Source organism: Phaethon aethereus (genome assembly GCF_964289735.1).
Source record: "Phaethon aethereus genome assembly, chromosome: 7".
In the NCBI taxonomy this organism is placed as follows: Eukaryota; Metazoa; Chordata; class Aves; order Phaethontiformes; family Phaethontidae; genus Phaethon; species Phaethon aethereus.
The window spans coordinates 28,388,872-28,414,982 of NC_138583.1; the positions used below are offsets into that span (position 1 = coordinate 28,388,872).

The window sequence follows — 26,111 nt, forward strand, 5'->3', positions numbered from 1 at the left end:
TTTGTTCAATTCATTAAAAGGAAGACAATTTATCAGGAGTTTTTTTCCACTCTTAAACTAAAGCTATATGCAAATGTAGGGAAATCAAGACCTTCCGCTAATTCTGCTGCATGATGAATATTTTTATAATCCTAATTAGAACCAGTCATTTAGTTCCGCAATTTCCCCCAATCTAGCCAATTTGAAATTAAAATAGATGCCTTGATTACAAAACTCATTAGCAAAGAAGCACCCTTTTCGCTAACCAGTTCATTTGGAATGCACAAAACTGAATGAAGTGAGGAGCACTTGTGTTGTCGATTGCCGTAAGTGAAGTGAGCCTTAATTGTTACCATTGTGAAGTATTTGTATTGCTGCATGTTTCACTGCAGTATAATATATTATTCATTAAATGTAACAAAAGCAGTTTTAAAATTATTTAATTAAGTGGTATTGGTGCACCAGGTAATTTTTATAAAGTCAAATGTCACAATTGTTTGCATTTGAAGTATTGATGGGCATTACTGTCGGAAGGAAGACGTATGACTCTACATTTATCATTCTGATAATGGTAAGTCTGGCAGTTTTAATAGGAGATGAGAAATTAAATTACGCAGCCCTGGCTCTACTTCAGAAATGCCCAATGGAATTTGTACTAGCAAAATAGTGAACTTTGGGCTTGTGATGATTTGTGGTGGCAAAAAAAAAGTAACTGCTCATGAAACTTGATTTAGCTAGAACAGACTTTCCTATTTCTTTTTATTTATGTTATAGATACTTCATGAACAGGTTTTAGTTTGAGAAAGAAAATATAGAGATAAATGGAGTGAGACACATTCAATACTTAAATGTGCTTTGCTGCTGAAGAAACCTAGTTTATTGTGTAACAGAGCAAGGATTCTGTGGTTTATTCCTAGGCCACGCTAAATCATGACTGTATATTGATTTTATCTGGAGCCTAAGTGGGATGAGAGGTGGTTATAAATATAGCAGATGGGAATAAACATGAAGGAATGAAGAAGGTTGAAGAATAAGAACACTGGGGGCATGATTTATTTTGCCTGACTGTAGAGATCTAAAATGTAGCAATGTATACTTAGGTGCCGAGGCTGCACATAGTATTCGGTGGTGATCTACTGAATGGTGTTGATTGATTTCTGGAAGCAAATGTAGGTGACTATTTTAGGATGAAGTAAATTGTACCTTAGACTCATTTGTATTGACTAGGCCTCCACTGACTGTCAAGAAAGTAATTTTCTTTGCTGAGATGTACGTATTTGCTGTATTACCTGAGATTAGGGGACTTGAAACCAACCCTGCTATCTGGATGTGTGCAAAATGGATTACATGGGATAAGATTCCAATATGATCAAAGCAATAAAAAACATTAAGTTTCCCAGTTCCTGCTGTTGTACTTACAGGTTCTAATGACCCCCTGCTCTGGAGGAGAGTGCAAAGACAATGTGCAAGCAAAGATGGAATTCCCAATTTTTTGTTTTTCTTTATCAGGATTCATTTGTGTAGGTGTGAGTTTCCTACCAGGCTGCTTCAGTGAAATGAAATGAATCCAGAAGGGTTTCCTTGGCCTTTTTTCCCCTTTCCCTTTTCTTTCTTTCTCTCTCTCTCTTTTTTTTCTTTCTTTTCTTCTTTTTTTCTTTTTTCTTTGCTATTGCTTTTCAAAGCTCTTTCTCAGTATTTGTCCATCCTGATGGCACCATTAAGTCTCCTTTAAAATCTGCTGAGCAGAATTATAGGTGATACCACTTTCAATTGAAGAAAGAGCACAATTCAACTGTTGACTCCACTCAGATGTCTGTTGATGCTGACAATGGAGAATTTCAGTTTGGTGTCCTTTCCCCTCATTGAATTGACTCCATGTGGTCCTCGAGTTTAGAAATGTGTCTATTCCAGGTCAAAGAAAAACAGGATTAATTTCACTCAAAATACCACAGCTGAAGTAACAGAGGAGCCTATGACAGTGAACGTAAACTTTTCTGAATCGTCATAAAAAATTAATTTTGAATAGCAGTAAGTATAACATTTAGAACTTAATAAGAAAAAAAAAAAGCAATCCTGGCCTCAGAGCAGCCAAATGGTTTAGCCTGGGCCTAATTTTAAAGTTACTCGTAAATGCTTTTGTGGTTTAAGACCTATAAGTATGTAAACCTTTACACATTAGAGCGAGAAGTGGTTTTACAGAGAGTTTATGTCTTTGTCTGCAAAGACACACAAGTCATGTACGGGATTTTAGTGTTGGGGTTTTAGGTAGTTTCGGGTTTTGCTGTTCTCTTGTCTTTCTTTAATGCTTCAGGACATTAATGCCATAGCTTGGGCAAGATGGGTCTGCCAGCACCTGAAATTATGATGCCGAGCATGTAGAATTCAATATAGAGAGACACTATTTAATTCCCTGGGAGCAAGAGTGCTTTCTGGAAGGTGGCAATTAAGAAGCTGTTATGTTTTGTTAACCAAGAAGGGTCATGCTTTATCCAGAAGCATTTGGGACCCAGCAGCTCCCATTACTGTCAGTGATTCATGCAGCTGAGAACTGTTGGAATTCTGCCCTACCGGGACTATTCTTTCTGTCTGGGTAATGGTGGCATTAATTAGTATTTGCACATTGCCTTGACAATGTGAGACCTCACTGTTTGGAAGTATTGCACCATACAATGACAGTGGGCTACTTAAGACAATACTTTCATCTTTAAGGTCCTCAAAGATGGATGACTGGGACGGGGTAGACAGGTGCCCTTGAGGCAGCGAGCTGGATGGATGATACTGAGAGGTGAAGGTACAGTCCTGCCCCCACCATGCATGCACCTGCACACGCTTATTTGCTGTGTCATCAGCAACCAAGAACTGGGACGGTCTTCGATGGTGCCTCCTGAGGGGTGCATTTCTGTGTGTCAGATGGGGAACTCTGTCAGGTGTGGGAATAGCAGGCTGCCTCTCGCTCTCAGTTCTGCCCCAAAGGCAGGGGTGTTTCAGCTTCCCATTAACTGCTGCTGAACCTCTGGCATATCTGCATAACCTGAAAAAAACCCAAAACACTAGTACTTGGGAAGAGGTCTATGTGACCCATCCAGGGATGGGAACCTTTAGGGAGTGTACAGTCCTGATCCTGATGCAGAGCCTTGGCTGTAGTTGGCAATGCCAAGGACCAAAGTCTTTGTGAGTGTTTTACTTTTAGCTGCTCTTGTAGCTATGCTTTCCGTTGGAACTGAGGATGTGCCCCAGTCAGGTCATCAGATCCTACAGGCTGGCCCTAGCCCACACAGAGCACCTGTGAATTGATTTCAGTGGGGGTTTATTGCTACAGTAGTCATATCTGCACAGTGCTTTCCTGTGAAACGTCTCACATCCATTCAACAGGACACCATTTTTATATCTTATCTCTACCAGCATATTATCAAAATATTTTTATACAGCTGAGGCACTTATCCGGGAGCCAAAGAAAGAGAAACTCCAGAAAAGGAGCAGGCAGGTGCTGATATTTCCTGTCCACCGCTCTTCTGTGAAGCATAACTAGATTTTGTAAATCCCAGGATATCCTGGTGATTTTTGCGCCATGCAGTTCTTAATAGGTTCCTTCGTGCCATGACCAGGAGTCATCATCTAGTTTACCCAGCAATGCTAGTGTTACCACAGTCTTGTCCTGGTCATTTTACCTAGCACAGCCATGCAAGGCGTATATAAATGGCTCAGAAATCACAGCTTGATGGGTGCTGATACAGAGGCAGAGGCAATGAGGCAGTGAGAGAGGCTGAAGGGAAACTGAAGCACAGGAAGGTGAAGTGAACTATGCAAGGTTAGCCAGACAACCAGAGCTGCAATGTTGCCCAAACTTCCTAAATTATGTTCTGTTTTCCTTTCCACTGGCCAAGATGGGCCTACAGAAACGTTATGGGAGTTCCTCCTCTTGCGACCGTGTCCCTCCCCAGGCTTCAGGCTGTGGAAGAACTTCCAGCGTGGCTGGGGCGGGAACCCCACATGGAAATTTCACACCAGCAGGTGCTGTAGTTGTAAATGTGCCACAGGGCAGAGAGGGCCCGTTGTAGCACAGCAGTATACTAAAAAGCTCATACATTTAATTTCAAATAATTTAGTGGCTACTGTGTGAAACAGATTTCTGTAACTCTGGAAGCTGGCATGTGGCCCTGGTTTTGTTTCAGATGGCCCTTTGCAAGTAGGTTTCCCTCTGTCTCTCTCCTGAAAACATGTATGGTATTCTGTTCCTGCGGAAAACAAGACAAATGTAGTTTACTCCTTCCAGTGTACAGAGTTTTTTTCCTTAAAATCTGCCTGCTGAGAGATGCAGAGTCCCTGAGCTCGTCTGTCTGCGTGCGAGCTATTGCTTATGTTAAAGCAACTATTTGTTTCCATTGTTTGACCTTGACATATGAAAATTCACCTCTCTTCCCCCCCCCCCTTTTTTTTCCTTCTGATAGAAACTGCATGTAATCAATATTATTCTGGGGAATAAAGGTGCCAGAGGAACAGCTGTAATTCCTTTGTCCCCACAGTAGGCATAGATGATTCAAATGTCCCATATGCTCAATGGTAACCCAGTGTGTGTTTCAGATTTTCATGCTCATTGCTTCAGTGGTGAAAAAGGAGGCTGGTGCCTTGATTTTCTGTACTAGCACCTCAGAACTAGCGATCCCAAACTTTTAGAAGTCATGCATTGGTCCTTTGAAAGTCATGAGTTTGGAAAAGAAAAAAAACCAGGAAGGTGTTTGAATAATTTCAGTTGTCTTCTCTTATGTTTCTCTTGATGTTTCTGTGACTGAGGAGAGATTGGGAATAATGTTTTTCAAATTCTTCCTTACTGTTAATAAAACTAGAAGCTTTATCTTTAAAGAAAAAAAAGGCAAGAAAGCCAAGATTTTCATAATCTCTTGATTCTAGCACTGTTCTGCTCTAGGCCTTTTATGTTTCTAAGAGAAATCTTTATTCATCATTGCAAATGCAGCACATCTTCAGTTGTATTTTGGTGCTTATTTCAAACTGGTCTTCCACATAGATTGTCTGGGAGAAGACTGGTGGCCTGTTTGTTTGGGGTGTACACACGCTTGTGTGCGTGTAGAAGCCCCACAACAGTTTTGTGGTAGTTACAAGAAGTTCTTCCAGTGTAATAAAATTCTTCAGGTTTGTGTTCAGCTGATTTTTATAGGGCCATGGGCAGCTATAAAAAGAAAGTTAGGGCATGATGCAGTAAAATTTTGGCACATCCGAAGTATTGTGGGAATGATAAAAGGAGGAGCTGAAGCACCAAAATGACGGGTGATATTTTTGAGAGAGGACAATTGATAAAGCAAACAAACAACAAAACTTAAAGCTTTATAGAAAATCCTTGGGATCCTGTAGTGCAAAAGGAGGAAAAAGTGATCCTTCTGTCAGCCTTCTACCTTGGGCATCTAATTTCTGCCAGAGGCTCGGGCTTCATAAACCACCTGAATGTAGATTTGGTAGCATTTTATACTTGCAGTGTTCAAAAGGATAACAGTACGTACAAATAACATGTTAGCAGAATATACTGTACCCAGGGGGACTTTCCTGCCATATAGTAAGAGAACAATAATGTCATCAAAAGTTTTGCTGCCAAAACAGGACTCTGGTTTTGTCCTCTGACTAGCACAGCACTTGCTTCAGGTCAGTTGATTTCCTCAGCTCTCGGTGCAAGTTCACAAGAGTTATGCACGCAAACCCAATGGCACAAATGTGACAAACCTGAAAGTCCTGCTGCAAAATTGAGTCCTACGTTCCCTAGCCAGACAAGTTGTGTTTTTTCTCTAGTCACAGAATGGAGAAAGCTGCTTTATTTTTCCTCTGCAGCCTTCCTATATCTTATGAATTATACTGTATCATCACTGTGAATATTGGTTAACTTCAGGAACTAAAGTTACATTATACCAAGTTTGGTGACTTGTTGTTGACTCTAGTTGTTGCCTGGGATTGGGTTTGCTTATTGTTGGGTTTCTGTGCTGGCTTTTTTCCTTCAGCCTGCTCCATAAATTGGATTGAAGATAGATAGAGTTTGAATTACATGGGATAAATAGCTTGAAGATAGACACCATAGAACATCTGGAAACCTAGAGAGCTGCTGAGGAGGGTTAGGTAAGAGCTTCCTTTTTCTCATGTGATCTGCAATTGCAGATTAATTTCTTCCAAAGGTACAGTTTTCCACTGTTTGGTTGCAGGAACCGGGTGATACACCATTTACACTGTCATCTCTGATTCATGTATGCCCAGCAGCCCTAGGGGATCCCTGAAACATGCGAGTTTCTCATTTGGTGATTTTTCTGGTGGTGATACCTCAGAGCAGTGACAGTTTCTGCTACAACTGTGAGGCTAAATTGTTCCTGATGGTGGCTGGCATTTACAATGATGCTGTTAATTTGGGTTCCTCCTGTAAACATCCGTATACTACCCTTCCTGCCGGGGCGTGGGTGGTATTGCCAGTCTCCCCTGCACATTTGGATCAGGATGAACTGAGTTACTGTGAAGTGCAGGGAGGACACCATCTCTTGTCTTCTATGAGAGCACTTGCTGTTCAGGATGAAGAAAAAGATACACCCCTGGAGTTTCCCTGATTTGAAACCCCTTCCTACATGTGATCTCTGGCTTGGCTCCGTGTGTGTGTGTAGAGATAGGTGCATGTATAAGCAGGGTCTGTTTTTCCCTTCAGTAGTTGCCCATTGTCAGTACATAAATTGCCAGGGAATCTGGCCAAGGAGAAATTTGGCTACCTAGAGCTGGACTGAATTACTCCACAGGATTTTAAGACTGTTATAAGAGCAATACTGGAGAACATCTTCATGCTAGCTGAACCCCTGGTGGAGACCAGAGCTGACTGAGGAGTAGAAGAATAAGGCTGAAAGGAACTGTGAGTTTCTTTATTATATGTTCAAGCTCACGGAGGCAAGTTTGCTTTGGCACTTTTGGCATCCAATGAATCAAGATGTATGGGCCACTTCACCTTAAATTTTATTTCTCTAGATTTATTATAGAACAAGATATGACAAGCATGTCGTAACAAAGATGTCCTGAAAGAATGATTTGTAGAAAAATTGTACTTGAGGTAGGGTATTCGAGTAGGAGATAATATTTGCTAAAGCTGCATCTTCAACGCTATCAGAAGTTTTCTGCGGTATTTTTATAATCTTTTTAAGTCATAGAAGTTATTTCACAGTCACAGCTGTCCTATGGGTAGCATCTGTGTTCTCTTTTGGGGGACACAGGACTCCCATTAACTACAGTGGGCCATTCTTGGTGCTGGTTTGGTCCAGTATCTGGCCTTGGTCCCAGGCAGTATAGAGCATAGGCTGTGTGTGTGGACCAGAATTGTCCAGAGAGGGATTCGTGTACACTTCCTAAGCAGTGCCCATTCATCCACTGTAGCTTCCCAGAAGCCTTTCAGAGTGGCATTGGGGGCATATCCATGACCAAAAGAGTTGGAGTGGTGTGTTGTGGCAACCTGTAAATGCCTGCTCTAGGGCCCGAGAAGCAGAACAGAGCTAGAGCAAATCCGGTGAAAGGCTGGTTGTGCCACCCTTCCTGACTTGTAGATCTCCTAACAGGCAGAGCTGAGAATATGGACCTTTGGCCCCTTTGCAGACTACATTGCCATGAAAAGTAATAGACACCAGTGGTAAAATGGAAAGGAAGTTATTAAAAATTAGTGTTTGCAATGCTTGTATTGAACTGTCCTAGGAAATATACTTAGGAAGGGTCTCTAAGGGTTAGAAATGTCTGTCTGTACCTTCTCACCCATGCCAGCCTTCAAAGCTTCCCATTTCCTTGATGTTATGCCATTAACATACAGTTAGACAGTTCTGTGCTTCCGTGCTACAATCCCTGGAGAAATTCTGCACATTCAGCTCTTGGGACCTCTCACCTTGGGTCACTTTTGTTACTACCTTTTCCTGACTTCCTTACCAGTTAGCTGGCACCTGTGCCTGCGATGCATTGCTTGGTGTATGCATCTTTGCCTCAGACTCGGTGAAACCTCTGCCGTGGAGAGCAAAGTGTTTAGCTGCTCTGAATGCACAGCACTGGCTCATGAACCTGCTGGGCTGATGGGCTAAGGCCACTGAGCAGAGCAAACCCCTCCAGCTTCACAGCTTTTTTTATCGTGTGTGCATGGAGAGGCTGCAGTGGTCTCTGACAGCAGAGAATGGTGGGATCAGAGCAGGATTAATTGAAGCAGCCTGTATTTATTCAGTACCCAGCTGCAAGCTTCCTCCATTGCCAGAAACTATACCTTTTGCATAGCTCAACCTTTGCTCATGGTGATTTAGGGTGCTTATAGGAAATGTGCTTGGCATAAGGGACCAATGCAATGCGGTTGTTGTCTCACTTTCTCTGAGGATGACGAGAACTCCTTGACAGCTTTTGAAATCTGGCGTGATCCTGGCTGAGTTCCTCTCTTAAGGAAGGTGTGATTTAGTGGTCACCAAACATTTTTCAGTGATCACTTCTTTGCTTCATAAATCCCTGACAGAACCCATGGCCCGAGGCTGAAGGGATACAGTGTCCTTGTAGGGTGAATGGGGTAGAAGAATGTGGACAGTTTGTGAGATTGCTTTGACATCATGAAGAGAGGGAGTTGCACACCACCACTGCGAAGTGGGGTGCAGATCTTAAGCACCTGTGAAGTTCCCTGCTCAGCTGGTGAGATGAGAACTTAGGAGGAGGGTGGACACTGACCCTCTGCCAGGACTGGCCCCAAGTGGAAGCAGCTTTGCTTTACAGCATTTTCACCTGTGTGAGCTATATTAGTTTCAGGGGGGTGTGTGCTCAGTGTCTGACGGGTCACATAACCTGAGAACTGTCTTGAGTAATGTCTCTTGCCTGTGAAAATGCTGATGAATGGAAAACTGAAGCTGAATTGGGTGGCAGGTGTGTGTTTGTTAAATAATACAAGATTTAATCTGGAGCAAAATGTGTTGCTTTAATTTTGCCAAAATGGCATGTTCTGCTTGAGCCCAAATTAATATTTATTTCTTCCAAGCCATGTGAAATTTTTTACATGAGCAAGTTACATCTCAGAATAAAATGCTGTTCTGAATGCAGTTTCAACCACTTTTCATTGATGCCCATGTATACACTTTCAGTAATGTTTTTTTCCACATAAAGAAATAACTTGGCAAAATATTCTATTAATTTGGAAGGTGTTTTGGTGATGTGTAATTTTTCTTTCACTGGTCTGAAAAAAAACATTTTCCATTACATCCTGTTCTGCATAATATAGAGGTTACCCTATAGATAATGCCACAGGGTTTATAAAGGAAGAAGAGGAAGAGCCAAGCATGTGATTGTAGCTTTATGTCCCACTCTGGCTAATGTCTGAGCCTCTCCTGCTTTGCTCATTGTAGTCTTATGCTCAATAAACATGAAAGATTGGTCTGTAATAGCAACAAATGTACGTAAACGCTTGCACTGTAATTAAAGGTATATATCACACAATAAAGCACATTTGAATGAAAAATCTTCCCATTAGACATGTGGTTCCCATTTATTTCCCCTTATTGTTAAACTTTTGGAGTATAAGCATTGATGGAGTATGAGGAGGGCTTCTCAAGGGCTGCAGTGTGGAGTGCCCGGGAGCAAACAAGATTTTCCTCTTGGGCTGGGAGGGCACAGAGCTCCTTGGCACAGGCTGACCCATACGGCCCCACGCAGTTGGTGGATCCAGTTAGCACAGACCTTGGATCAAAAACTGACTAATGATTTTTAAGCTGAGAAGCTGGGCAAAGGGACCAGCCTGGCTTGGAGGGAGAAAAGTCAGCAGCCATTAGAGCTGATTCAGTCTTTTGTCACTGTTAAGAGCTGATCCTAGGGAAAAAGGGAGTGAAGCAGCAGCTGGGGACAACAGGAGCAGACTGCAACCCTCCTCTGCCTCTGTCTGAGCCTATTGAAGGCCAGTGGAATAAATACTGGTAAAGATATTTCCTGGTGCATGTTGTAGACCCTGGTAGCAGGAGGCAGTTCTGCCACCTCCATCCCGTCTGGTCTCTTCACACTCCCAGTATTGTCCCTCCTTTCCCTGTTCTGCACCCCTTCTCCTTTCTGCATCTGGTCTCACGCTCTGCTCTGCATCACTGATGTGGGAAACTGTCCCCCTGCATGGCGCGTTGCTTGCCTTGTCTGTTATGTCCCAGTCTGTTCTCAGACTCTGCAGGTAGGTTTTTTTTTTGTTTCTGGGGTATTTCCCCTTTTATGTCTTAAGCGTTCTTTTTAACAAACTTTATTAAAAACTAATCAGAAGGGGGTCAGTGGAAACATATTGCTCAACTTTAGCCCTCCCCCAGACTCTACAGCTGATTTTGAAGTGGTTAAAATGTCATGAAGAAAGGAATAAAGAAGCAATCAAAAAAGTTAGCCTTCCCTCAAAATGGCATTTCTATTTATAGTATCTTTTGCAAGTTGCTAAAGCTAAATTATTTAGAAATGATTGAAATGCGATTTGACTGACCAAAGTGAACATGTGTTTTCCCCAGATTTTCAGTTTAAGAAAAAAAAATCTGAAAGTAATATTTTCCATCCCAGTTCTGAGCCACTACAGCATTTCTGGAGGTGGGGAGAAAGTAGGAGAGATGATGTTTTTCACCCAGGACTGCAACTTCTTTAGTGGTACTCATTTATGTCACTGCTCCTGTGGCAGCTATATCTGGACTTCTTGTTCCACTACAAACCATTCATGCAGTAGAAGAGCAAAGGATATGCTGTGCTCTCAGCAGAAATGGCAAATTTTTGGCTGAGTGTGCTCAGTACCAATTAGGCTTAAGAGAAATTAAAATGTGAAGGTTTTACAGTGGGCTTTTTTTCCCCCCAGTTTAATCCACTTTTCCTCTTGGAAATAAAGTGGAGAAGCAGAGAGAGGCAAGCCTTGCTTTGAGCATCAGGTTTAAGCAAACTGCAGTGCTGTGAGTGGACCCATTAGGTGAAAGCATTTTTTTTTAAAACTGTAAAACCATGCAATATGACATCAGTGCATTGTCTTAACCTACCTGTTTTTTTTATAAGCCAGGTCTGAGTTGAGCTATACAATTACAACATGAAGACAAACATTTCCAAAGTGCTTGGGCTTTGTGCAGAAGATCCCTGACCATCCTCTTATAATAGTAGAGTGCAGTCTGAGTTTCTTTTGTCTGAAGACTTACTTTTGCCAGCCAGCATGTGAAATATTTCAGTATTAGATTTTAAAGTGCAAAGAGAACTTCCCAGCTTCTGATACATTTTTTTTTTCCTCTCTGTATGAGACAGATGGAAATGCATTTAGTATTTAATTTCTCTCTAGACCAGTTTCTCATCAGAATAGTCGTTTCTAGTGCCCCTTCTACTGTACATTTGTAGGGAAATGAGCAGCTCTGGTGAGTCTCAGACATGCAGCAGTCTGTGGACACATTCCCTTTCAATGCCTAAGACAATCTGGCAGTACCATGCTAGAGAAGACCCTTGGGCTGTAATGAGGTCTCTTGATGCAGCCTTTAATCACCTGGAAAGGAAATCAAAGCAGAGAGATAAACTGGTCCATTTGTTTTCATTACAATTACTAGTTTTTACAACTCTGCGTAAACAAAGCCCATAAATATGGTGCTGGTAGACTTCTTTCTCCTAAGCTCAGCTCCACCAGCTCTTACACAAATTTTTGGCTCAAGAAGCAGGATTTATTTTTAGGTTCTTTAGTATGGAGCTGCCAAAGATGCCTTATCTGAATTACGATTTCCAGCAGCTTGTGGCAAGAGAAGAGAGTGAAAAGCTGCTCTTTCCTTTCTCTAAAGGTCCAGAAGCGCTTCGAAGCTTCCAGTGGCAAGGATTGCTCCTGACCTGGTTTCAGCTACCCAACTGAAGCCTGTTAGACCTGAGTCCTGTTCCTATTATGCTGCAAGTAACATGTCCTGCTTCACATGAGAACCTGAAAAATGGGGCTGCATAGACCAAACAGCTTAAACATTATATTGGTACTGTGAAATGGAGAAATATCCATCTGTCCTTGAAAAAGGAGGGATGGAAGATAGGCGAGGAAGGTAAGATGGAAGATGTGATATAGAAGTAAGGTGTGTTTCTGTAGAACCAACTGCTGTTTTCGTGGCTACACCAAATCTATGATGTCTGTTGTCTTATCCAGTTTTTCTCGATTCTGTCGTCTGTCTTTTGTTGCTTTGCTCTGGTGAAGCTTCTCAGTCTGCTCTGCTCCCAGAGCCACACCATGCCAGTGCCTGAGGACAACTGGTGTCTGCAGGATTGTTGCAGGGGGCCTCCACAAGTAGAGTTAGCATGTAGGGCTAAGAGAAGGAGGAAAACCACAATTTTACAGCATCTCAAATAGAAAACTTAATAAGGGGAAATGGTTTGTGTTGTGGGTATTGGTTGGAAATCTTTGGGTCAGTCTTGGATATTTGGGAGTTTATTATCCTATCTTGGATTTCTTGGGGATTTGGGGATCTGATTGCTATTTGTATGAATGAGGAGTTATAGGGAGGTAACATCTCAAGGATTCAGCTGGAGATGAAGGAAAAAGACACCATTTTCAAATGATGAAACAATAAAACAGAAAAAAAGGAGGAATACTTTGGCAGCTTGGAATTTTTGTGCTAGATTCAACAAGTGGAGAGCATCGTGTCTAGGTGGAACTGACTGTCAGTAGTCTTACAGTGATTGAGTAGGGGTAAGTGTTATTTTAGGGTTAAATGAAAGAAATATAAGATAACAGGGAGAAACACAATTATTACTCACTCTTTCTCTTGCTGGAGCAGTTATCTCCTATGGTGCAGACTCTGTTGGGTTTTTTGGTTTTTTTTTTTTTTGTTTCGTTGTTTGTTTTTCTAAGTAAGGGCAACCTTATTAAATACTTTCTATGTCTAATTTTAGGTGTGGAAAAAAATCTTTCTTTGCAGTGGGTGAAGTGAGGACCATCCATTTATTCTATACAGGATATTGTTCCAAAGTCTTGCAAGATGTTTCCCCTGCAGTACTCAGCTGGTCAGTTTGCCTTTAGAAAAAATGTTGATGTTGTCATCTCCTGAAACATTTTCACTGCAGTTTGAATTTGTTGCATATGGCTCTCATCTTCCATATGATGGTTCATCTCTGGCAGTTGTCAGACATCGCTTCTCTGTTCTACACTCTCAATGCTGAAAAGTGTTGTGAGTTTTTCCTCCAGTGTATTTTCCTTCTAGGAATGGACATTCTGAAATGTTAATGATGGCACCTTCTTCTCCTGTTGTAATTTAATCTGTAACACAGAAGTGTAGAGAGAAGACACACCATGCAACTTTCTGAGTGGTTTACAACTTTTTCTGAGTTTCTGAACCTCTAATTTTTTTCCAGTGATCATGGTCATTTTCCCTCTGTAGAGAAAATCTGAGATCCTGCAACAGACTTGGTTTTCTGAGACACTCTTTGCAGACCGCTTGCATGCAGTCCAACTTCCTACAGAAATGTTGACCTAATTTTATTTTTCTTCTATCCCAGTTTGAATTTTTTTTTTTGGCAGGAACCCTCCACACATCTTATAGATTCTTCTCACCAGCTCTGGCTGAGAAGGTGTTAGTTTGCTTTTGTGCTTTTCTGGGATCAGAGCCATCTTTTCGTGTAAGCAATCCAAGCTACTGCTCGGGATCATGCTCTTCTGAGGACATAGCAGGCCAGGCTAGTCTGCCCCTCCTCTTCCATCATGTTACCATGTGTCAGCTGCTGCCCAGTAATTACCACTAGGCCAACTCTCACCCTGCTGGATTAACATGAACACATCTTTCCATCATCAGCTGGATGTATTGTTTGGGGAAAGTATAATTTTGTGTGTAATAAATGAATTGTTCCTTTAAGTACATATAGTCCAGCTGTTCTTCCTCACTTTATCTGACACCATTATTTGCAAGCTCCAAATACACTCTAGGGTTGGCTGGCAGACAAGAAACTATTGAGATTCTCTCCAGTTATTTGCTCGGGCCAACAGACCCAATTTCATAGCAACAGAGTAGTTGATTTTATTTGGATATAAGCTTTTTATGTATGTTCCTGATGCCCTAATTTTTCTTCTGTGTTTGAGCAAGAAAGTCTTTAAATATCAAAGCTCTCTGACTTTCTTTAGTCTGGCATGTGTTGCTTCTCAATCTATACATGACATCAGCCTCTTGCTGTGGTAAAGTGTACCCAGGCTATTGTATGCCTGGCCTTTCTTCAGCTTGTGCCGAACCTTCAGTCTTCTGCTTGCTTTCCCCATGAAGACCAAGCAAGTCAACTTAGGAACAGGGAATCTAACATGAAATCCATCTCGGCTAAATCTTCTATCCGTGGTGGGGTTATCTCCTTCTGCACTAGTCACTGTGGACTTCTTTTAATGTCTGTGGAGAGGAATGGAGGCTTCTAAGGCATGAACAATAAGCAATTGTAGAAGTGTATCTTAGGTATGGAAATTGTGCTTTAGAAGTGCCTGTTTTGAGCCTGTTTCTTGCCTGTCTAGAAATGAGCCTCAGTGACTAGCTCAGGCATGAATGACTGAGCTAGGGGGTTGAATCTATTCCTGTGGTTTCCATATTTTTCCTTCATTGCTCATTCTTCTTGCCTGTCTCCATAAATGGAGTTTAAACAGGCCAGTTTCTTGCACTGCTCCACTTCTGCAAAGCTTGACTTCTTGAGCAAAATCATCCTTTTGTATTTTTTTCGCTAGGTCTCATTGCATTGGGAAAATAAACAAAATGCCCAAAACAAATTACCCCAGCCCCAAACAAGATCATTCAAGCAAACCAGCATGATGTGTCAGCCTGAGAGTTGTCCTGGAGAGTTGCAACAGCATGGAGACCTTCTTCATATGCAACTCTGTGCGTGTTGCTTATGTATATGGAGTAAAGGAAGTATATGGAGTAAAGGAAGGAGTGTATAACTCCTTCCTTTCTGGCTCTGTAGTTCTGACTGTGTTTCTGGCATATTGAACATGTTGATGGTATAGAATCTGACACCAGGGATGAAGCTCCCTCTTTAAGGGGCTTGCTGTTTATCTCGGAAACAATGCTAGTGTTAAATAAAGTGTTTGCAAGTGTTCTTAGAGTTTGAAGAAGCAGCATTCTGCCTGTGGTATGTAATATCCTTATGATTCAAAGTTATGCTGAGCAGGACAAGCATGGGTTAAGGTTTTGGCCTGCGTTGAAATAAAATTGTATATCACTTGGGCTGCCAAGGTCTTTCCATGGATTGTGAGCTTTTGGTAAAAGCAGGACTGTGTTGGTGGATGTGAAATGTCTGGTGCTACAACCCTTAAGTATGGAGCATTGTGGTGCTGTTTGGGTAAACATTTGTTGTTTATCTTCTTAATGTATGGCCTTTTCTTTTTTTTAATGGTAGATCTAACTAGGCTCCTGAGCATAGGCAGACCAGTGCTCAGTGCCCATTCTGACTGCACCTGTGCTGCTGAGCTGGGTTGGCCTCATAACCAGGTGTGAAAGCAGAGCTGCTGTTGGATCCTGCTAGTGTGACCAGGCTGATACTTTCAGGGTGATGCTTTAGGTGCTTCATCAGGCCTGAGAGCACATTAAAAGTTGTATTTATTTGACATGCGATGCTGACCCTTTCACCTTTCTGAATCCCACCTGCCCTGTGGCAGTGTGTCATGCCAGTCTGCAGGCAAGCAGGAGTTCTAGGGTCATGCCTAGTAAAAAAACCTGTTGTCTGCTACAAAAGCAGATGAGATTCATAAGCATCATTCAGATGGGCTCAGTAGGGAATTTGAACATTGTGTTTGTGTTCTCAAAAGCACCTCAGCTTTCAGGAGGCTCTAGAACCCATCTGCTCAAATATGTGCAGAGGTTGCTGGGATCTGCCAAGTGTTGTGACTGTGTTTACTGAGGTGCCTCTGTGGTAGATGCAGGATTCTGAGTTTATTCTCATGGTAAAAAATTAAATTTTGTCACCTTTGCCTTGAGCCAGGACTTCATCTTTTTGTTTTGCGTCAAGGCACAAGACCAGCCCATACAAACATAAACACCCATAATGGTCTTAATTTTTCATTCATCAGAGCAGGTCGAATAACACAAGAGGGATGCAAAAAGCACATGACCTCATGGTACACTGAAGTCCATCCCTCTTGAACCAATGTGTTGGAGTGCTCTGGGCTGTGGAAATGCCAGAGATTACTCATTACTGAAGACTCAGAGCAGAGCTTTAAAAGAGGAAAATCTTGGCCCCAAACAAACCTAATTTCTTTCCATTGCTTAGTAGTCAGCCTTAGGACAAACTAATCTCTATTGAAATCTTCTGGACTTTCCACTAAATTTGTTGTCTCTTCTAAAAGCATCTCTTATCCCGTGAAGGGAGATGAACAGAAAGTGTGTGTGTGTATTTATATATTAAATTTTAATGCATACTAGAAAACTCTTTATTGTATGTTTTATTTAGTAATTCAACATTAACCTTTACATTTGCATCTGTAAATAATACTATAAAAGTGAACTGGGTCAGAGAGACCTTTCAGGAATTTGTTCTGTCATACAGCTTTAAGACTCAATCATCTGGCTAAAATTCAAAGTGGATGCCTAGAATAAGTCGGTGAATAAACAAATAAAAGTTACTGAACTGAATGATGTCCTCCTTACTTCTTTATCTGAAATCACCTAAAGGCTGCAAGTTCAATTTAATCCTTCTACCATCAGTCAGTCTGAGCTTTAATAGAAAGAAGGGGGGGGAAGTACTTAGTAGCTGGTATCTGTTTTTTAACTTGATTAGAGAGAAGGATGCTCCCTGAATTGAGACACTGTGGGAGAGATGAGTAGTTAGAAAGATTGTGCTTCATGCCACTGAGCTATCTGTAGCTACTGCTGTTAGGCAGCTGCAAAAGAAAAGGAAATGCTAGGGGCAAAAGATAAAAGAGAATCTAAAGAAATGGATGTATTTTGCTAATCCTTTTCCTCATGGTGAGAATGGTTAATACGTTGCAGAATACAAACAAGGATGCTGGTCCCACTTGCACTTGCTTGTTAACTGAGGCTAAGCCGCCTGGAGCCTGTGATTTGTAGAGCACTGTGGCTCAATCTGCAAGTTGTACCTGCAGTCAGGAAATGGAAAGGAAAGCCAAGTTTTTTGATGCAACTGGTGCAACTCAGTCTGTGTGCAGAGGTCCTTGTACGTGTAAAACCATGTCAAGTAACACAAGGAATACAGCTGGCAGGAACCGTTGCTAACATCAAGGCAGAGCTGTAGCACTGTAGAGTTTTAATTCTTGGAGTGTGGATTTTCAATTATTGTTTCTAAAAATCTGGATGTTCCTTCAGAACAGAAGGAAGAGTGTGATGCTGTTTGGATAAACATTTGCTATTTACCTTCTTGATGTATGTCCTTGGTGTTGACTTCATAAGCCTATCCTCAAACTTGGAGAAGGAATTTTCTTTTCCTAGCTCCTTTAATTAAAAAAAGATAAGAAATGCTTTATTTTGTATCTACAGAGAATTCTTTTTGGGGCAGAGGATTCTCTACTGTATTTTTTTAGACTATCACTGTGATTGGTTGACCAGAAAAGCAGAGGAAGCACAGATAACATGGGCTTTTAGTGCAGTATCTTACCTTATCTACTGACAGTGCCAAAGAAATACTGCCAAATAGGACTATTCAGATCATGTCTGATCTCCAGAAGAACATGGGGCCGAAAATCTTTCCTAATATGTCTTGGCATAAGCCCAGTGATGTTGGTTTGAGTGAAATCTACATAGTTGGAGCCCATTTTGACATGAAAATTGGAGGATGCCTGCTTCCATCTCTTTTCCCCGATGTGCTTTATTCACTGGCAGCTTGAGCGGTCATTGGCAGAAACTGGACTTCCTGTTGACATAAATGCAAAGGACTGATTCTTTTCTCTTTACACATACCAGTTGCATTAGATACTTGATGGAGTCTGAATTTCAGTTTTTGAGTTTCCTTTTGCTAGCTATACAGTGGTTTGGTTGTGTAGTTGAGTACAAACGTAGTAAGAATTAATCATCTGCCTCAGGCTTTGGACACTGCTCAAACAGCCCTTTCCAATTACCTTTGTAAATTTTTCTGTGGCCCAGCTCTGATGTGGCTGCTGGATCTCTGTGGTCAAAGATACTGCCCATTCAGGAAAGTTTAATATTCAGTGCAAGCACATATAGTTTATCTTCCCAGTCACACTTAGTCATCCATCATAGCTGTGCCATAGTACACATCACTAGGTTGTGAACCCTTCTAATCTGAACATGGACCTGCCTCCCATTTGTAAATCCAGTTACTCAAAAACAAATCATATGCAGAACCTTTATCCAAAACCAAATCATATGCAGAACCTTTACCCAAATGATACCGTTTTCCCATTAAGGACCTACATTTCAATATTACAAACATTTAAGTTTCTCGGCTCTGTTATCTACCTCCTTAGCTTGCAATCAACCCTTATTTTATTGAGCCAGAATTTATTTCAGATTAAATGTATTTGAAATCCCGTTCAAAACACTGCCTGATATTTATTTCTCTGTGGTCTACTTGTAAAGCAGAGTAGTAATTTCTCAAAGGGTATTTTTTTTTTCTGAAGAACCAAATTTGCTCAGTTAGAGAAAAGGAGCTTACATATGCTTTGATTATGAGTGAGTGGATTGTGGGTAATAAATTAATTATATGGAGAATGGTGTTTGTGGTATTAAGCAAACCTATGTTTGAGACTCAGTGTGGAGTTGCATGGAAATTTGATTATATTACAGCTGCACCATTTGTTAGCCAGAAAGACTCAAAAATGATCATTAGATTGAAATTTTGCCTTTCAAGGAGAGCCACTTCACTATCTTTAATGTTTAACTAATAAGTAGATTCACTTCTAACTTATCTAAAAATATAGACCTTGTTCCGAACACAAAAGTTGTAAATGAGGAGCAATTTCCTTTTCTTTTCCACACGTGAGAGAGATGTAATCCACACCATACAAACGAATCACAGCATGATCTTGAGTATAGAGCCACTACCTACCACATCATAGTCATGTTAACTAATCTAATTTGTATCTCATTCTATTTAGTGTTAGGAATTTACATGTCATCAATCACCTGCTTCCTGTTGGGCTGAAAAAGCCGGGGGACTGCCAGTTTTGTCATATGGCAGCTGAAGTGAATGTGTTGACAGCTGAAATCAGGAAGCACCAAAATGTTTGAAGAGGTTTTGGAAGAGCTAACCTGCTTTTGAGTCTCCAGGTCTCAGTCTGGGTTAAATGTGAGGGGGGTAGATTGCCTTATTAGCCTTTCCTCGCAGTGAGGCTGATCGATAACTGTGCAGGACAACCCATTCCTTAACCTGAGCTGATTTTAATACCTTATTTAGTGGCAGTCTTTCCTCTTCTTCCTCAAAGTTTATGCTTCCTCTCTTTCTCTCTGTCTTTCAGCTGTACAGCTCCATGGACTTTGGAAGAAAATGGCAGCTCATGCACGAGCGGGTCACTCCAAACAGGTTTTACTGGTGAGTTATGCCCTCAGGCTTTGCTTGCTTTGGACAGGTCATGCAGGTGAGAAGGGCACTTGAAGGTATTGGTTGTTTTACCTGAACATTAAGTATACCCTCAGTTTTGGTCATCATCAACGTTATTTACTCAGTCCATAGTACATATCTTGCAGTGCTATAGTCTCCATGTTTGTATTTCTTTCCTGATAACAGTGGTGTCTTGTACGGACGAGTACAAGTCTTTCAATAATTGCAAAATTTCCTGCTTCTTTGTTATATACCTACTTACAGCAACACAGAAAAACTGCCCAGTGCTTCAGTGACAAAGCTATGATCATTAGACCTCCTATTTTTCAACCCTTTTGAGAGCTACTTAAGCCTACAACACAGTCTTTGTGCAGAGCCAGCCACTCTGACCAGTCTCCTTATGCAACCATTGGGAGAAAAGATGATTCAGACTCTGCTTTGAATTACTCTCTGAGGAGCCAGTTTCGTTCTACTGACTGGTGAGAGCCCAGGATCTGCAAACAGTTTGCTAAAAATCTGCTTTGTGACTATCTTAATTTCTGCTTCCCAAGTGTCAGCATCCAAAATTGGGAGAGTGTCTTAAAAGCAGATGATTAAACAAATTTAGTTACTGTCTCTAGGCTCCTCCATTTCAGATGCCGCTTCTCCACCATGTGAAGGCCCAAGAATTGACATCAGAGAGAAAGAGAAAACCCAGCAATATTCTTCTGTAGTTGAATCTAGGATTTGGGGCTTGAATCAGATTCTTCTTGCTGTACTTACTACACACCAGATGATGGTGTGTGTGTGAATGTGTGGATTTTGGACAGTATAAGAAGGCTTTTGAACTTCTGGGAAAGGAATTTGTAAGGGTCTTAAGTCACACAGATCTGCAAAACGTGTCAAAGGTCTAGAACCTTGTCTCACTGTGTTACTGTTTCACATTTCCACGGTGAAGGAAAGGACGTTATGTTCTCCTGGTTCTGGTGGCAGGTGGTTGATCGACCTAACTATCCAAAATCCTTTGATTTCACTATTCATGCTAGTTGCACATGACAGAGGTGAGTGTAGATCTTCTCCAGGTGTATCGTTCTGTGGAGCAGAATAGCTGGCCCTATGGGATAATTGTACCCTGCCCTTCAAATAGGACAGTTGAGCTTAGGGGAGAGGCTTTCTTGGAGTATAAAGTGCAAGGGCTGAGATGACTTGGGAACAAAGTGGAATGCCCTTCTAAAGGAGAGGCTGTGTTGTTGTGGTTTGTTTTCTGCTTTCATATAATAATGGTTAATGGAAATTGCCTGTTTGTCTCTGTCCATTTGACACCCAAACTTGTATATTGGTTTCCACAATCTACCTGATTTTTCATACAGTCTTTTGGCTGCATATTTTGAATGCTGGTTTTTAACACTGTGTTATATAAAGCCTCTCTTTCAAATGTCTCTTTCTTATAGAAAGTGTAGAAGTCTTCTCTAGTTAAAACTCATATGGCATAGACCTAGAAATCTTTATTCCACTCAGAAACAGTAGAACTCCGTTAACAATAAACTTTCCAAGAGAGCGAATTAGGTTTTTCCCAGAGTGAGAGAGATTTAAACCAATTCGTAGTGCAGGGGTCAGAGGTGTTGAGATTTTGGAACATAACTACTCCTCTTTGCTGCCTGATTCTTTCTTTTTTCCTTTCTTTTTAAAGCTGCAAACTGTGATGGCTTAGAAGCTCTAGCTTGTAAGATGTGTACAGAAAAAGAAATGCAAGGAGAACACTTTAGCCTCAGGAATTTGGTGATTTCTTTTTATTAGGCTATGAAAGAGGGAGGAAGTGGTTATAGCTGTAAGTTTCAGAGCAATATGAGCCACTACCCTGTAGAGTTCATCAGTCTATCAAATACTACATTATCAAACCTCTTAATTCAAACTTCCAGGAAAAGTGAAATAATAATGATAGGGAGATGCCAAAATCAGAGGTAAGCTGCTCATTTGTGCTGCTCTGCATTGTTTATTAGTAGAGGCTCAGGTAAGCATTCTTCATCAAATGGGACAGTCTTCATCTGATTTGAATGCAGCTGGCTTTATCTGGGGCAGCCTTTGTCAAATGTTTTTGCCTTCAAAGCCTGACTTTCATCTCTCAGGCTGCCATGAATGGGCTTGTGAAGACTATAATCTTCACCTGGTTCATGGGATCAGTCAACCTGACAGGGAGAGGTCTTATTTTTCTCTCTGAGGCATTTCCAAATTATACCTTCCCTGAGAGAGCTCAGATGTACAGACTTTAAGGCCAAGAGAAAATTATGATTGCATCAGAACTCATGAGGCTGGGATGTGAATGTCCACTCAGCAGAGGAAGCAAGACCTCTCTGTTAGTCGTGGACACAGAAGTCACTTGGTGCATTTTGCTGTAGCTCTGGCAGGGAGCATCTGTGATGGCTCCCCACTGGTCAAAACCAAAGTCCTAAGCTCCAGTCCTGATCTGTGGCTTTGTATCCTGGCTCTTGTCTTCAGCTTCTTTCCTTAGTCCTGGATGTTGGTGCTAATCACTGTGTTGTAGTTTTGTGTTGTCATGCCGTATGGATGTCACAAGTCCCGCAGTTTATGGGACAATTCTCATCAGTTCCTGAGACCAACTCAAAGTTTGTGCATGAGCTGAGATTCACCTCTGGGGCCACTCATAGTTATAAAAACTAGGATTTGAGATCTCTACTTCTGTAGTAGTGATTTAATTTGTTAGCTACACCCACTGATGGCAGTGGCAGAGCTTGAACAGAATGTGTTACTTGATGTGAGTACAGGCATTCAAATTTGGCTCCCACGTGCCTTGGCCTCCAAGATTTTAATAACTTAGGATTCTGTAAGGCTGGAAATAGGATCTTACGCTCATATGATACAGAAATTCCCAGAAACTCATCACATCTGAAATTACTCAAGATAACTGGAACCAGCATGTGTGCAAAGTTTGTTAAAGACCTACTCAACGTTCTTTTCTTTTAAAATACATTTCTGCAAATCCCTCTGGGCCCTGTTCATTTTCTCTCACTGTAACTTAGACACCTGTGCTGTCATGTGGAGGGATCTAAAAAATACAGTCCACAGTTTGTACTGTAGAAATGTTGGGGAAGTTTCCTCGTCTGTAAAACACATGATGTTCTGTGCCAACTAAATGCTGTCTCTGTTCAGATAAGAACTCAAAGGACTTGGTTTGTTCTTAAGTTGCTTTATGGCCTCTGCCTTTTCCTGTGGTGGGACAACAGGACTAAACAGGTGGGCAGGACAGTTTGCTTAATGGAGGATTCACCAAACCTTGTTCAGCACTTCGCTGGATCACAGATTTAACGTGTCATCTTGGGTGATTCAAGCTGACTTTGCCTTGTTACCCCCTAGGTTGGACTGTGATAGGAGAGCATCTCTTTTCCCTGTTGGGTGTAGTGGGTGAAGTACTCAAATATTGTGGTATCAGGTGCTACAGCAGTGCATTAGGAGCACTGAAGGGCATTAGAGAGTTAAAAGATGCCGTAGTGCCATATGAAGTCCTTTCATAACCTTATGGCTTAATTCTTTAAAATGTGGAGTTCCATGAGGTGACTTCTGTTGATTGGCTAACCAGCTAAATGGCTGTGATTATTGTTCCCTGTCCATCTGTCTGTGGAGGCCCTGCCTATGTTTGCTGAGCAGACACGGGGATCGCCGTCCTGTGCAGAGGACGGATGTATATTCCTTGGGACACCCACCCCCTTTCTTAGGGACTCCCTAGGCTGCTTTGTGCTGGAGGATTCATTCACGTTTCCTGCCTCCCACCATCACAGGGGAATATGAAGTGGTGGATGTGGGACCATGTTCCATTCTTTTTGCCTGGTACATCGTACATCTAGACATTTACCCTTCTCTTTATCTCCTTTTTTTTTTTTTTTTTTTAACATGCCCTCTGGGACTTTGGGTGATTCTGTCAAAGCCTGGGAGCGGGAAAGTGAGGCAAACCCATTTGTGTGGAAGACAGGTAGAAACCTGCACAGCATTTCTGATGGCTACAGGGATATTTTAAGTTAGTGCCCAGGATGAGCCCAGTCAGTAAAAGACACTGACATACAAACTACTGATGAAAGCTGGGCAGAAAACACTAACAAGGCAGGAGGGGAGAGGCAGCAGGAGGAGGGATATAGGATGTGCGCTAGCCCGGTTTCAAGGCGCAGTGTTTGTATCTGCAAATAGGAAAAACTTGGTGTAACAAGCAGTTCTCGAATACACTGCTGATTCCTTCACTGAGTCTCCCCAGAATTTTATTTTTCCTCTTTCTGTGATAACTAAGCAGATTTCTGGTTTTCATATCCATAAATGCCAGCCACAATATTTTTGAACTCCAAGGATTAAAACTGGGGAGAAGGGAACAGGCTATGTCTTCACTGGGAGAAGTGAAGAGGCTGTGCATCTACTTAGGCTACGCTCTGGAGTTACAGTTTTTCTGTTACAATTGTTTCGGTCATAAGCCAGCAAATTCTGTTGCTTGAGGGCAAGGTTTTCAGTCCTTTTTGTCTTGATGTTGGATAGGAACAGTGATAAAATTTAGCCAGTGTATTTCTATTTTTTTGCAGCTTGAATTTCATGATGACTAGCGGAGGCTGTTTTGGGTATCTGAGAGTAATGTAGCAGAAGAGAAGGGATTCACCTCAGTGTTTCATAAGGTTATGATCTGGGTTTGGATCTGCTGTTGGGCAGAGGTTTGTGTCTGTTTTTATTTCCTCATCTCTGTGACAGAACTGATATTTGCTAATCTCAGTGCCAATTTGGGTCCACGCAGACTGTCTCAGCAGAAGTTCCAGAAGTGACCTTTGGATACAGCTAAGGTTACCTTTACTTGACTACTTTGCCAGCAATGAAATGGTTAGTCAACTATGTGCCTGTCTCTCTTGTAAATCCCACTAATCACTAACTACCAGATGGTGTCATTGCATAGTGCTGGGGAAACATCGCCTGATTTTTTACAGCCAAGTTTAGTGTTAAGAAAACAGTCTTACAAATGTCAAGTTGACTATTAAGTAATCCTGCATTAGAGTTTTTCAGAATTAAAACCATACCGTACATGGAGCTGTGGATAAAAGGAGTAATTCTGGTTTGGCAGCCATCTATAACTCCACCTATAGCATCATTGAGGCATATACCCAGTGGCTGTTCAGGTAGACTGCGCATGAAAAACTGAAGAGGGACCTATTACTGGAGGCTCCCGTGGGCTAATGACTCATTTGCCTGTGTTAGGGGACTTGCTTGCCATGCCCTGTGGGTGAGGGAAAGGAAAAAAAACCTGGGAAAGGTTTTTCTCCCAGAGGGTAATGCTAACATAAATCTGGAATGTGTTACACTAGCCACCACAACCATGAACTGTACTACGCTGAGGACAAAATTTTCAAACCCAAGCCTCAAGCTCTGTAATAACAGTTCAGGAGAGATGAGACCTTCTTAAAAGGTCTTGGCATATATTGAAAGATTTCCTTACAAGGTCCCCTTAGTTAATTAAAGATCACAACACCATAGTAATAAGAAGAACAATTTTATTTTCCCTTTCACTTAAAAGATGGGCAAGTGGGGGAACTGTGAGTTTAGGGTTTTTCTTCTCATTTTGTATGCCTACAATTAATTCAGGTGGCACTATAGATATTTAATGTTTCCAAACATTAGGTCATAGCTGACTAGTTTGTGATCACACAGTAACTCAATGGCAAATATAGAAATGGAACCTGGATATAGATTTAGTTTCTTTTTATTGGCTGAAATAGCGTTCATTTTTGTTGAAAAAGTTTAAAGTCAATAGAGAGATCTAAGAATTTGTGTCAACATTATGAAAATATTTCTCTCAAAAAAATGAAACAAAAGAACATCCTGAAATGTTTGACATTTTTTGGATGTTTTTTAAAGTGATTTTTAAATTTGAATAAAATCTCATTTTGCAATATACGAACTTTCAAAATTAAAGTAGGGAAAGAGTGCAGTCTGGAACAAAGTGTCTGGATAAAGCAAACATAGAGGGATCCTGACTCTTATTCCCATCTTGATCTTTTGTGATGCATAGCAGATATTGGTCCCTAAAATCCAAGTCAGATGTTCAGTATGCTTATAATGTACTTCTTCATAACTGTGGTCAGTAGCTTACAAGAGTGCTCAACAAAGTTTGAGACACTTTTGTAAATTTTATATTTTGCTTTTGTCCATGAGCATATTTTTTCCTAAACTTAATCATATCCTGTTTTTCAACTATAGATCGCTAAGTGTTCTTCCAGGGATGTTGTGAAAATTTTCATGGATATCTAAGACTATAAAATCCTAAATGACCTGAAAAAACAGAAAGTCCTTCACTTTCTGTCTCTGGGAAACACTGGAGGACTGTTTTATAGAGGCCACAGACCCCCACCTGTTCTGTTTGTGCCTATGGTCTGTGTAATGTCCAGACTACCATTCACATTTTTGAGCACAGTCCATGTTTTTTTTAAACTAATTTATGAGAGATTGACACACATAGTTGGATCTGGGAACACAACTTTGTAGAAGGTGGCAAATACCCCTAGTAGACTACTGCAGGGCTATTACAGAATATTTTCTATTTTACCTGGGACTAAAAGCAAAGATATTTTAGTTTCTGGTGTATATTTACACTTTACGCTGACTAATGTCTTCATATTACAAAGGAAATTTGATACAACTAGTCTCTTTACTAT

General features: G+C 41.2%; 1 protein-coding gene across 1 annotated transcript in view; it reads left to right on the forward strand.

Annotated features, from left to right (window-relative positions):
• SORCS3 (sortilin related VPS10 domain containing receptor 3) overlaps positions 1-26,111 on the forward strand; it is a gene marked incomplete at its 3' end in the record, with an annotated part of 309,593 nt that overhangs the window by 176,164 nt on the left and 107,318 nt on the right. Inside the window, exon 5 of the mRNA XM_082002401.1 lies at positions 19,358-19,431. Within this exon, the coding sequence (XP_081858527.1) occupies positions 19,358-19,431 (74 nt within the window). The remainder of the gene's footprint in view (positions 1-19,357; positions 19,432-26,111) is intronic.